Source organism: Neodiprion fabricii, chromosome 4 (genome assembly GCF_021155785.1).
Source record: "Neodiprion fabricii isolate iyNeoFabr1 chromosome 4, iyNeoFabr1.1, whole genome shotgun sequence".
In the NCBI taxonomy this organism is placed as follows: domain Eukaryota; kingdom Metazoa; phylum Arthropoda; class Insecta; order Hymenoptera; family Diprionidae; genus Neodiprion; species Neodiprion fabricii.
Genome location: NC_060242.1, coordinates 24,857,276 through 24,870,385, shown reverse-complemented (window position 1 = coordinate 24,870,385; position 13,110 = coordinate 24,857,276). Strand labels below are relative to the sequence as shown.

The window sequence follows — 13,110 nt, the reverse complement described above, 5'->3', positions numbered from 1 at the left end:
AGCCGATCCTTGGATTACAAGAACAGCAGTTCGTTAGAGCCTCGTGAAAGGAAAGTTTGTGGCAACGGACGAAAATCTTGTCCTTTAACGTAAATGAACGTTAAACCGAACGCCCGAAGCTGCGAATGGGGAGTCATAATTAGTAATAGCAATGCAACGGGCGCCTTAAACACGGGGGCTTGCAGGATTACGACTTGGCATTTTAACCGTGACGCGGTACTAAAGCGAAAGAGCTTTAAATGCTTAACTGTTAAATTTATACGATACTCATCGTCAACCTGCCTCGGCATTATCTCGCCTTAAACTACACAACCCCGTAATCCGGAATAAAGTTAAGGGGTCCCGGCAGGAGCGAGATTGCAAAAATGCTAATCAGAAAATCTGCGTCAGCAGGAATTTCGGCAGCCTTTTTTCTAATCTCAACGATGCAGCGCAAAATGCATCTGCCGACACTTCGTGGTTTATCATGCAGACTTCTAACCAAGAAGTCTTGGTCAGTTTTACACAATTTTTCGAAAACGACTTCAATTGGAAAATTTACTTGTTCGAATCAAAAATATATTGCGTTGAAACGAATTTAAATCGAGCGAAATGAATTTATCTTGCTTATACGGTAAGTAAATCACCTGATGCATTAATATCCAAGGAAAATCCTTGTTTTCGAACATGTCCGAATGAATTTTTCATTTGCGAGTCTGATCTCAAAAACGCGTAAAAATTTCAGGGATCTTTTGGCGATGGGGAAAAAAAACTTGAAAAATATTATTGCGAAGTTCGTGTGCTCGTTGTAATGTGAAGATTTGAGAAGTACTCGTCATATTGTTTATACCGAGATCGAAATTCACAGGTACAGTAATCGCAGCAAAACTAATAAATCAATTGAAAAATTCAACAATTCTGCGAAACAGGTGAAACGCAACGGTGATGTGTGAAAATATGAACGCACCTATATAACGGGCACAACGAAGCGGTGGATAATTCCCATTAATCAAATGAGAAATCGACACGTATATTATATATTATATTGTCACATGGGCAATGAATTCTAACCATGCGGAAATTTTACCCGGCGCATGACTGCAGGTTACTATTAGTGACTAACACAGAATTTGCATAATATGCGTGATTTCGTGTTTTCGACTCTGTCCTCGCCTGTTTCATGTGGTTATTTGACCGCGATACGTTTCATTGTAGCACCGTGGTCGTCGAACACGGATCTTGCATTAACACAGCGGTATAGCCACGTATTTCTTTCATTGCGAAAGGTGATTGACAGTCCGCAATTTTAGTAGAATAGCAACGAGAAATCTCTTCAACTCAAACATTCTAGAAAAAGGTTTTTGTCTCGGCTAAGTGTCGGCAACGGAATCTATATTTACGACTCTAATTGGTATTCTACTGACGTCTTAAAATGAAATTTATCATACATAGAGATCAAAACTTGAGGAAAATAATATGATACTTACGGTTGATTATACAATATTTATTATCGTAGATAGAAAATTTGGAGTTACCTGGTATCGAATAATTCTTTCTTCCTGTGAGAGAAAGGAAAAGATTATATTTGATGGCTATACTTTTTGTTTCTTGAAAAGTGACGTGGTCCTTTACAAGTTTCGTACATCGTATATTCTGTATCTAAAACTCAATTTGTACAAATAAGTCGGTTAAAAATAATTAGGCTTCGCGAATTTAAAAATATATTCATATTCTTTGGCTGTTGTTGAACAAGAATTGCAAATTCCTAAAAGACGAATTTTACTCGTGAATTGGGCAATTGAAAATATTAAAAGTCGATTCAATGAACGCAGAATTCTTTTTTAAGGTGGCCAGAAATGGTAGAACTGTGACCGCAATTAATGGCGCATCTACTCTGTTACGCCGTTCCGGAAACACACCACAAATCAGGTTCCGTTGCGTTTGCGGTCGATGATGCAGAGTATTGATATAGTGAGCTTTTACAGTTTTGTTTTAGTTTTGAATTCTTTTATTTCACCTTTTGGTCGCTTTGGCACCGAATTGGGACCGTTCAAAATATCCCTTGCAGACCGCAACATTGATCGGACGAAATTTCCAACGCTTCCCAACGTTCCGTTTCTAATTTACGATCACCGGGGTGCAAACGGTCTATATCTGGCCGATAGGGAAGGTGAACCCGCGTCTCTTTTTGACCGAGGCAAAATAAATGGAGAACTTTACATAAGTCGTAAAGGTAACTGATAACTAGTTGGGGGGGAGGGGGACAATGTTTTTTTATCATTTTTACTTTGACACAGTGACAAATTAAGTATTCATTGAATTATTATATTCGAAAACTGCGAATATCTCTTTAATAATATAAAATATCAGAATTAAAAACAAATGGTTTGAATATTCATCCGATTTTGCTCTACAAGATCTCGACAAGAATGTTCACAAATATTAAGAACGATTATTAAAACAAAGAACATATAATAAACAATTAGTACGATGAAATGATTAAATGGTAGAAACAAGCCGTGTTTAATTAATGATTATTCTCGTAAAATAAAAGTTAATACCTATACATACGTGCATAGATAGAGTCGAAAATACGAGTATCAAATTCTCTTTGACGTACGAGTATCGGACGATTTAGGCATTTTAGTGTTGTGTGATGCCGGGAAATCCGAGAACTTTGAGCATTTCCACGTTAATTTTCCGAGTTCGGAGCATTCAAATTTCCGGTTGAATTACCAATGATCGGAATAACATATGCGTGTATGTGTCTTATGCACACACGCGTGTCAACCGTGCATCATTCACGTACGGGCAAATAAAATTGAAATGTTAACGAGATCTAGCTTGCGAATAAGCCCCCGACTCACCTGCAGCTGCACCTGCTGCTAATTTTAATTTAGCTTTCCCCACTCCCGTCTACTTTCATCTTTGAACCGATCAACCACCACGGACTTGAGGATGCATGGACGTACAGTCAGGACGAAAATGTGGTTCAAACGAAAACGCGATAAAACAAATGATTCAGGATTTTTGTTACCAATCTATGAGGCAAATGGAAAATCATTCTCAGACGATTGATAGTGGATTTATTATTTTATTTTTATTTTACCAGCTATTTTTCATGAAAATCAAACAGGACAATTTTTTTTGTCAAAAAATAGTAGAACATTGTGATTTCTCAGACTTTTTTAATGTGCCAGGTAATTTTTTTACTACGAATTTTTAGTGTTGAATAATTTGCTTCTAGATCACGGAGACCTTTCTTGCAATTACATTCAGCTTGATGGGGTTCGGTTACACTCTTCAAACCTGTGATTAGTCGTGCTTTTGCTCCGACACTTTCTCGAACTGACTGTACCTTGCATACATCCTTAAGCTTGAACGAGCTTGATATTCGGCCGTGTTTGCGCGCAAATGCTGGCGTAGAATTAAACGCCGCACGCCCTCTGCTTTTTACTCAAAAAGCACGAGCTGATCTATGTACATTCCGCACATAACTGCGTTCAAACCGAGGTTCAAACGTTGCACGGCGCAGCTATAGGATCAATTGCCGAAAACGTTCAATTTCGTGGAAGAAATTTGAACGTGCAGGTAAACTCGTTGAGGGTTCTCTCAAACGGCTTGAACTGGAATTTGAATGAAATGCCCGTTTCCTTTGATAACAGAGAAAAAAAAAAGACAGGCAAATAAATTAAAGCAGAACGAAACGAGAAGACTCGTTCGATTTTACGAGTTTTAGAATTTCCTAGTGTTAATTTGGTCGAGTTTCGTAATTTTCAAATCCGAAATACAACTCGAAGATCGCAATATTTTCACAAGACAACTGAAACATCCGACACAGAAAATCACTATCGTTCGATATTCATTTAACTCAGTCTTGTTCTAATATTTACTATGTAATTCTATGTTCTGGCCTTAAATCAATACGAACGACTCCAAGATTATCAATTCAATGTTCCATGGGCTTAAGGTACTATCATTTTGAAACCGGAGTAATCATATGTCAAAAAATTTTATGAGCACGCTATGATTTATCTGAAAACAACTTTGGTGGGTACAGAAAAATTGATTCCATGAACACACTTGACGCCGTTCCGTAATGGCGAAAAACACTTATAGAAGCACGAAAGTGGGTAAGCAAGTTTCAAGGTTCACTTTAAACGATGAACACTGCGAGAGGTACAGTGTAAATTTTCTGGAACGTTTGTACGAGGTGCTGGCAATTCTCTGTCGTTCTCTAATTAAATCTCATTTCAGGCAACTGTTGGGTAACGGAACACTCTATTTCCCACCGTTCTTGGCCCAAGATTTCCGGGCTGAAGTTCACAGTGCCCGGTACAGATGCAGGGCGTCAAATTCCATAGGAACGGTTCTTTCGAGAGAAGTCACCCTGCGAGCTGGTGAGTAAAGAGTTACCGTCTCTCTGCTGCATGTATGTACTTGAAGTTCCGTTAAGCCGAAAATATAGACGCGGCTAGTGATTTTTAATTTTTTATTCTTGAGGTCACTTCAGGAGAATCAATTTGTTACCTCTAGCGTATTGAGAAAAATCCAATTAGCGTAACAGTTTGAAAATTTACAGTCGACTCGAGAATCTGTCGAAACAAAAATATGACTAGACGAAGGTTCACAAAGTATGATTAAACCTGATCAAATTGAATACGATCGTAAAAATTCAGTTTATTTGGAAACAAAAAAATGTATACACTAAGTTTATATGATTCCATTTTTTTTTTTCTTTTTTATCAAAAAAATCGTATACCTTGTCCAGTTTCGATAAAATAGACACTAGCTTGCTTTGTTCGTAAATAAATTCATTACAAATCTTCTGAGCCAGTTTTTTTCTTGAGCTCAATGGGTGGTTAAAAAAAATCTAATACTTAAAATCATCAAATTATCATCAACGCAAACATCTGATTATCGCAACAGTGATAAGAAAATATAATGAGTGACGGTAATCAAACATAACAGTAAAAGACGCTAAATTTTCTTATAACAGCCGCAAAACTCATCATTTTGTAGGGAGAACCATATTTTTCGATTATGATAAGAACTGAAAATAGGTAAAAACTGTACAGTCACCATAAGTTGAAGTTTATTTTACTTTTAGCATACCGCAGCATGGGTTTATCCGCTAATTTGAATCTCGGGCACGTTTCAGAGACTGTTGGAATTGATGACGGCCAATGAGCCAATCCGTTAAGCAGGGTCAACCGCGACATATTATCGATGGGTTTGTGCCGATATTTTCCTATCGATGTTCGCCTGTCAATAATTTACCAATAATATTAATCTGCAGCTCAATCTGTTATCTAAACGCCAAAGATTGAAGGATATTATTTTTCCCTTCCTGATACAATCCACGCATAATATAGTCGGAGGGAACTGTTTTTTTTTTTAATATAAATAACGAGTTTTCAGACTTACGCGAAATTGTTTCCTTTGACTCAAAGGTCACAATGAATTTTATCATTTTATACTTTAGGCTGATTTTCCCATATCTTTGGTTATTTTTTTAAATAAACAATTTTTCAGACTTTCATGATCAGTGTTATGCTTTTGTTGGTTTCACGATCGAGAATCTCAATTTACGTTTAAAATTAACTTCCTTTAAAAATTGTAGCAAACAAACCGCTAAGTCATTACGGTTTGTCAATTGCCACCAGGAAAATGTTTGGATTCCGATAAAAAGTGTATTTACGCGTGGTTTAGAATTACCGAAAAACGTTTTTCCTCTCGAAGAAATAAATTATTTCTGAACGTGTTTCTGGAGGTAAAAGTAAATTAATTGGCAGATCAGTTTTTCGAACTGAATGATTCAATAGCTCAATATGCGTTTAATACAAGTTAAATTTATTTAACATATTTAATTCGAATCTTTGAAAATTCGATAGGTTGAATTCAGTTTAAAGAACCTTTACTTCAGACCATCAGAACTGAACTTTGACACAGAGAATGTAAAAGAAAGAGATTACAAAAAATAAATAAATCTCCGTTGATTCAAGTGAAAATTTATGTTCGTAACACACGACCAAAAATTTATTCCCTCCAAGCAGTTTATTTCCGTAATATCGACGGAGAAAATGAAATTAACGGTTTGTTTGGGTAGGTGAAAATCTGGAAAATTAGGAGGTAATCTTGCAGGTTTGTTTTCCGAGGCGTGATCGTCACGCGGTGTACGTACTTAAGAGCAATTACCACCAAACTAGAGGCAGTCTTCGTTGTATACCCAAAGCGTTACTTCTTACCCTCTCCTGCGCCACCGCACTCGGGCAACTGGAAAGCTATTGTCTCGCTTTAAGCTCGGGCATCCCTGTCGCCTCTTGTTGGAGCAAGCGTAACGTTTTTGCTCGAGACATGTTTTGCGAAAAACTCGACAGACCGTCCCGCTGACGAGCCTTGACTAATGGCGCGTTAATTTGATACGGTGATTTCTCATTTTTGATCAATTAGCCAATGGCCAATGGCCAATGGCGCAATGGACACGACTACGCGTCCTTGCTTTCCTCGCTCCACCTTCGGATGGAATTTTTCCTCTCAGTAATAAAAATAATATCCATTAAATACAGCTGGGTGTGCGTGCTGAAAAGAATATTGTTATACCAGCTGTCTTTGTCTTTTTGTGCATCGAATCGAAAATTTGATTTGTAGTTATATTCCACAGTCCTTGACTATTTTCGTTTTTCTATTGTAGATGTGTAATTTTACTCTGGGTAAAGTGCGAAAATCAACTTCGTAGCTTCATTATATTTTTTCGTAACTATGGCACTGCGATAAATTGATATTGAGACTTCACCTAACTGTAAAAAAAATTTAACAATATCGATCTTGGAATAATTTGATGGCACTTCTTTCAACTCAGACGAAGATTCAAAATTCAACGGTCTGACTGGGCGTGATTGCGAACCCTGACAATAAATATTTGTAAGGTATTTTCTTTGTGAAACTGATTTGAACTATAAACTTCATAACTGTGAGAAATTTCGAAGAATTTTAACTCCCGAAAAATTACAATTTTTACTGTAACGTATGTTAGACAAATATGAAAATAAAATCGTTGATTTGCAGACATATGATTTCTTTCGAAGTTCTTCAATATTCGTATTTACATGTACATTTTATTCCTACTGATCATTCACGCTGAAAAGGTCAAACAGCAATTTACTCTCATCAATTTTAACGAAGATCGCGACAAGGTTTCCAAGAATTCATCTGCCGAGTGAAATTTGACGCGAACGAGTGAAAGAAAGAGACAAGGAAAAAAAGTGCTGGCCGATTTTGGCAAAAGGAAAGACAATTACTCGTTCAATTATTCATTGCTTCATTACAGCGTTGTTATTCCGCGAAAGTTGAGTCAATATCGCGAACGAAATTCATTTCAAAAGAGTTTCAAGACAAATATATAACGTGCATAGCTGAATACACCCATTGCTTATTCCATTGTGCAGAAAGCTCCGTTTCAACAGTATTATAAGCGACTTTTATTACACCACGCTCTTTGAATTCTCGCAGAAATTATGCAAACCTAAAACTCTTCGGTGAATAATTTCACACAAACTGGATACTTTACTTTTCATTATCCTACCTCTTCAACCAAAGTTCACGTTTCACATTTCTTTTCATATCCTTTATCGATTTTCAAATTGACTCGAACCTGAAATTAAGGAGTTTTTGACGTTCTCTAATCATTCACGCAGAAGTCTGATATTTTCTATGAGAAATTGATTAATTATTAGACTAGGACAAGACGAATGAGAATAGAAGAGACGAGTGATGAGGAAAACAATTATAAAGATGATTCAATTCTTATCTCAGTAAAGCATAAGATGAGCTCGTTGTTAGCCCGTTGGCTGTAATAATCGCGGTAACTATCCTTACCACCTCTTTATTCTCGCGGTTCTTCTCTACACGTGCAATTATTATGAAAATGGGTGTACGGGAGTTTTTCAGGTCACTGATCACGAACCCACGATCAGATTTTGTAAATTCGAGATGGCGGATCCAATACGGTAGACAAAAACCTTAGTTTATCCGTTGTTAGTTAATTCTAAGGCGTTTTCCGAACTTTCATCCGTCATATTGGATCCACCACTTTGAATTTCAATTTTGTAATAGAAAAGTTGCATTCAGCGACCCCAAAAACTTACGTGTTTTAATTTTCATGAGACTTCGTCGACTAGAAAAATGCATGCTTCGAAGGGTTAAAACTTTGGTTTGTATTCCCCAAAGTCTGTACTGTAAACTATTTAACAAGGGACAAAACATGGATATATATTCTAGGTAGGTACAGTCGTATCTTTGGCCAAGTCGGGCGCATCTCCGAGGGACAAAACTTTCCAAGCATTGGCTAAGTGCTTCGGAGTAATTAATAACGTTGCGTGGATGGAATGGCGGGCTGCCTGGCCTAACTTGTGACTGAAATCCGTCCCATTCTGAGTTGAAAAGAATATTTCTTCTACGTCTAATCAAACCTCATCGTCCACTTTGTGGTGATTAATCTCTCATTAAAAATCGATGCGTAAATAGTTTGATACAATTTTGAGAAGCGCCTAATTCGACGTTTAAAACTACCATCGTAACTGAAACACAGATTTTTAGACTGTACACAATTACGAAAATTATTATACCTTGAAAGAAAAAATACTGTTAACGTTTTTACCTTCAATTCTCTGAGGAAACTAGAAACTTGAGAACGTTAATACTATCATTTCTTTGATTTCGGTCTGATAATTTCACAGTACAACAACGCATATGATTGATTTTGCAAAAATTTACGAGCACAAACTGCAGATAAAAACATGAAAAACACATTTAAACAATTCTTTTAAGACGAAATTATGAAAATTTTTATTTTCACAGCTGCTCTGCTATCTTTCAAAATAATTTGCAAATTTCTCGCATATCTCAATACCACTTTATTGTTCATTTGAAATGTTGCTGGAAAATCTGAGACCTTGTGAATTTTAACGATTTTTTTGCCTGTAAAATAGTTATTTCGGTAATCAACTCAATATGGTCATCTGTGAAAGATCTTTGCAGCTTACGATTGTAAAAAATTGGCTAATACTCAACGTACGACTAACTTCTGATAAAATTAATAAAAATGATCGATTCTTAGCCAATCAACTTCGGTAAAACAGATTGTCATCCAATTCCACTCTGTTAATTAGCCCAAGTGTTAAATGCCTGCGTTAAACGAGTTCAACGGGTTCAAGTTCCGCGACAATTTCAGACCGGTTCGCATCAAGCTCGGTATATAAAAAGTGTATAATATAAGACAAACTGCCAAAGCCTTCCTACTCCCGGCGGTACCGCGCGTGGATATTTTAAGCTTTCCTTATTCATAGGACAGAACTTTACCGGGTAGCGCCACGTCCCGTACGTGAGCCACCATTTAAATGGCTGATTTTAAGCTCAGAGTGAAAGCTATACGGTGCACTTAATCCCGTGCTTTACTTCGATGTGAAAGCTTTTACGGCAAATAACTCTCCGGCGTAAAACTTGAGCAGGTATTATTAATAATATTTTAATTCCTTATCAGCATGTTTACTCTTGTGAAAAAAAGAAAATTCTGTCAACTCAAACGTTCGCTCTGCTTATCGCCTTATGTACTTACGTTAGTCAGGAGCGGAGAGCCTCCTAAATTATCTCCCATGATTAGTACACCTGAAGTTCACCGCCAAATAATAAGATTTTCTCACCTAATACCTCGAGGATCGTTATAATACGCCTTGAAAGTGATTATTTGATTTAATCCTCTGTCGTAATCAACTAGTTCGTACCGTAATACTGTTCAAATACGCAACCGGTTACAGCATTCGGAAGAAGCCTTATAATTTGTTCTAACCTGCACTCGAATAATGGCGGAGGAAATGTCTGAATTTTGATAAAATCATCTTGACGCTATGAAATTTTGTAAATGGTTATTTGGTTTCGTGAAATATATCTGGCAAAACAGACCAATGATTTTTACAACAATTATTTTTTCACAAATGCTGAATTCTTCCAGCTGCGATTCAGGTATGAAATTCTTCTTTATTTATTTTCTTAAATGCTTGCAAAGTTCACTAGGGTGTTGGAAAAAAGTTTGAACTCACAATCAAACAAAACGGCGGCGATTTTCCGTCGTAAACCGGAAATTTCCTTTTCTTTTTCAACAGTATGAGAAGACAAAAAAAAAATCAGAAGGCTCTGATTGCATCACTCTAAGCATGAGAAAAGCGTTCACGTATCAACCGCGATGCGAGCAAAATTGGAAACGTCAATCTACTTTGTACAGTTTTCAACAATGAAAATAAAAATTCTAAAACAATATGTGAATCTGACTGTTCTCCGGTCGGGTTTATTACGAAGTATACATCCACAAAGTCGACAGCTGACATCTCTTTTACGCAACTTTTTGTCCCTTACGTCATTCATATTTCGCATTGACATGTCTCTGCAAGCCATAGCCAACCACCCCGAGGGACTTTACACGGGGATCGGGTTTTTATTTTCATTTTATTTCCTCTTATTTTCTGAGAAAAACTTTCGGGCTTTGAAAATATTTTCGTTCGAGTTCCGCGTTTGACGTGTTTTTAATCAGCCCGCACCCGGGCAAAGCAGCTGAACCCCTTCACCGGAGCGTTGATTCGTGAAATCGGTATATACGTACATATGTGCCAGTGCATGCTTATTACACCGAAACTAGGGTACCATTGTTACCAAAGTTGTTCGGCAAAGCTGTATTCATATATTTTACTAACAATATTAAAAAAACAAATCTCTAGGTGTAGTTTATTTTCATAGAAAATTTACGCTAGGTACACGTCGAAAAAACGATCGGTTTAAAGATGCTTCGTGCAAGAATTCAGAAAAAAGTGATTCAGAAAATAAATCCCTATGGAATGTTTTATAATAGTACATATAAACTTCTTCAATGCCCCATGAAGGTCTACAAGAATTTCTCAAACAAATTCCGAAAACCCTGTTTCCATAGAGATCCTATAAAAAATTGTTGAAACCCTACAGAATTTCATAAAAATAAACATTCCTTACAACGATTCCGAAACATTTCCCTACACAAACTAAACGTAGAATGAAAGAAAAATAAGATACTGTAATTGAAACGCAAAGTGATTATCTTATTCGTTAAGAATGAAACGAACACATTTGTATCAAAAATGCACGTCGATTTTGAAACAGGTTTGTTGCGTCGCCGATGCGTTTGTTTTTAAAATGATATTTCCCGACCAATGTAACAGGTTCTAATGAAAATTCAAATTCGAACAATATAAAATACAGTGTCGACAGAATTTTCGAAAGATCTTACAATCGCGTAAAGTTAGCTCAACACAGACGATTAGCAAAATAGCATTTAATGTATCGGCGTACAGACTCATTTCATTTTGAAAAACCGGCGTGTTTAAATTCATAATTTTTTTTCCAAGACCTCATACCTACAACGTTTCCTCGTTATCACTATTACGGGGTGTGACAAGTTTCAGTAGCCCGTTATCCTCCCCACATTCCGTGCCTTTCCGCGAGAATATACTCGGAATGTAAGATATAAAAACGCTCACTCGTAGCGTCGCTGCATCTCGTATGTATATATATATATTTAATATGCCTGAAAATTCCGTCTCGTCTGGAACACGTTGCGAAGTTTACACGTGCAGAGAACGCGGTAGCTTGCAGATGAAATAAAGAAAAATAAAATGAGGCGAATAAGAATGAAAGTGTAGAAAAAAAAAGAGAAGCGAGAAAAATATGAAGACAGTACGAGACCGACGAAACTTAGAGCCTGCGAGCCTTGATGAAAAATGAAAAGCAGGAATAGCATGAGGGAAGAAAAAGCGGAAGAAAAACAGTCCCGAACCCTAAGTAGGACGCTCGCGCCAACCAGGGAAATGTGAAATAAGCAGACTTTACGACCAGGTTGGCAAAGCTCCCCCAGCTAAGATAATGATACGTTTCAAAAGTCAAACCATGCCCAACTGAGACCTGTTTTTTCTTTTTTTTTTTTTTTTATGCGGTCTTTTTCTCCGCGGAAAAAGTGTCGAGTCGAAATAAATATCGCCGGATAATTTATTTATTTGCTTTTTATTTGCGCAGCAGCAAAAGATCGACGGCTTGTTTCTTGTGTCCGCAACATTGTTGCGAACCGGAACCAGCAGAGAAAGTTTGACAGTTGGAGAGAAAACGAGCCCGCGCCCTTCTTCGCTCGGCTATCACTTACCGGAAGATGGGAACAGAGAATAGGAATTGTATTGGAAAAACCTGGCGACTGTATTTCTACGAACAAAACTTCACCAACTCAATTTTTGTCGGTCTCTTTTTCGCGAGGCAATAGGCGACGAAACTGGCGGGAGAATTGCGACCTTCGCTAACCTATTAAGTCGTTTTGTCATTTTTGATAGGATGGAGAATTGGCATACCGACTAAAAATGGTGAAACTTGTTAGCAGGCTGGATCACCGAATGCGCACGCGCAAAGCAATTCAACTTTATTTTCACCAACTTACTCGAAACAGTTTGTGAGATGGCGAAATCCCTCGCGTGAAGTGGCAAATTGAATTTATTGACATATGTTTATTGACTTGAAGCACGCGCTTTCGTTTAGACTGCGTTTTCTGCACTTTTGTCTTCTTGTCGATTGGAAGGTATAAATTTGGTCTACCATGAATTGAAATTATTTTTTTATCGACGACTCGTAGCGGCCATCGGTCATCAGTCAGTCAACAACCAACGTTTGCCAAGCCTTCCAGAATAACTGCATCAACTATATACGAGATTTACTTCATTCAAAAAAATTCGCATCGCCACTCGGTATTCCATTTTTATTTTCTTTATTTTTCAAACGTTTATATTCTTTTACTAATGTAATGCGAGAAGGCGTAAATTGTGATCGAAACATTGAATTTCGACTTTGAAAAGTCACCCGTTTGTGTTGAACAAAAATTTTGTGATCCATGTTCGAGATATTATGACAGAGTGAAATAGTTGACGTTATTGCCAATAACAATTCTTGCCATTCATTTTTTCTCATCAGAAAAATACGCGAATAAAACTTGATCAACATACTTTTGAGTAAAACAGGCCCCATCGAATCAAAAAATTGGATGTTGAGCTAAAAATTGTAAAAAAATTCCTG

At 37.1% G+C, this 13,110-nt stretch overlaps 1 protein-coding gene across 5 annotated transcripts in view; it reads left to right on the top strand.

The window, feature by feature from the left end:
• The window catches only part of LOC124179875 (Down syndrome cell adhesion molecule-like protein Dscam2), a 180,701-nt gene that overhangs the window by 110,187 nt on the left and 57,404 nt on the right, over positions 1-13,110 (top strand). For all 5 annotated transcript variants that reach the window (XR_006870164.1, XM_046564723.1, XM_046564720.1 and 2 more), the window contains exon 5: positions 4,237-4,379. Coding sequence is in view for 4 of the 5 variants with exons in the window: in XM_046564723.1 (XP_046420679.1) it covers positions 4,237-4,379 (143 nt within the window). In the remaining variant the exon portion in view is untranslated. The remainder of the gene's footprint in view (positions 1-4,236; positions 4,380-13,110) is intronic.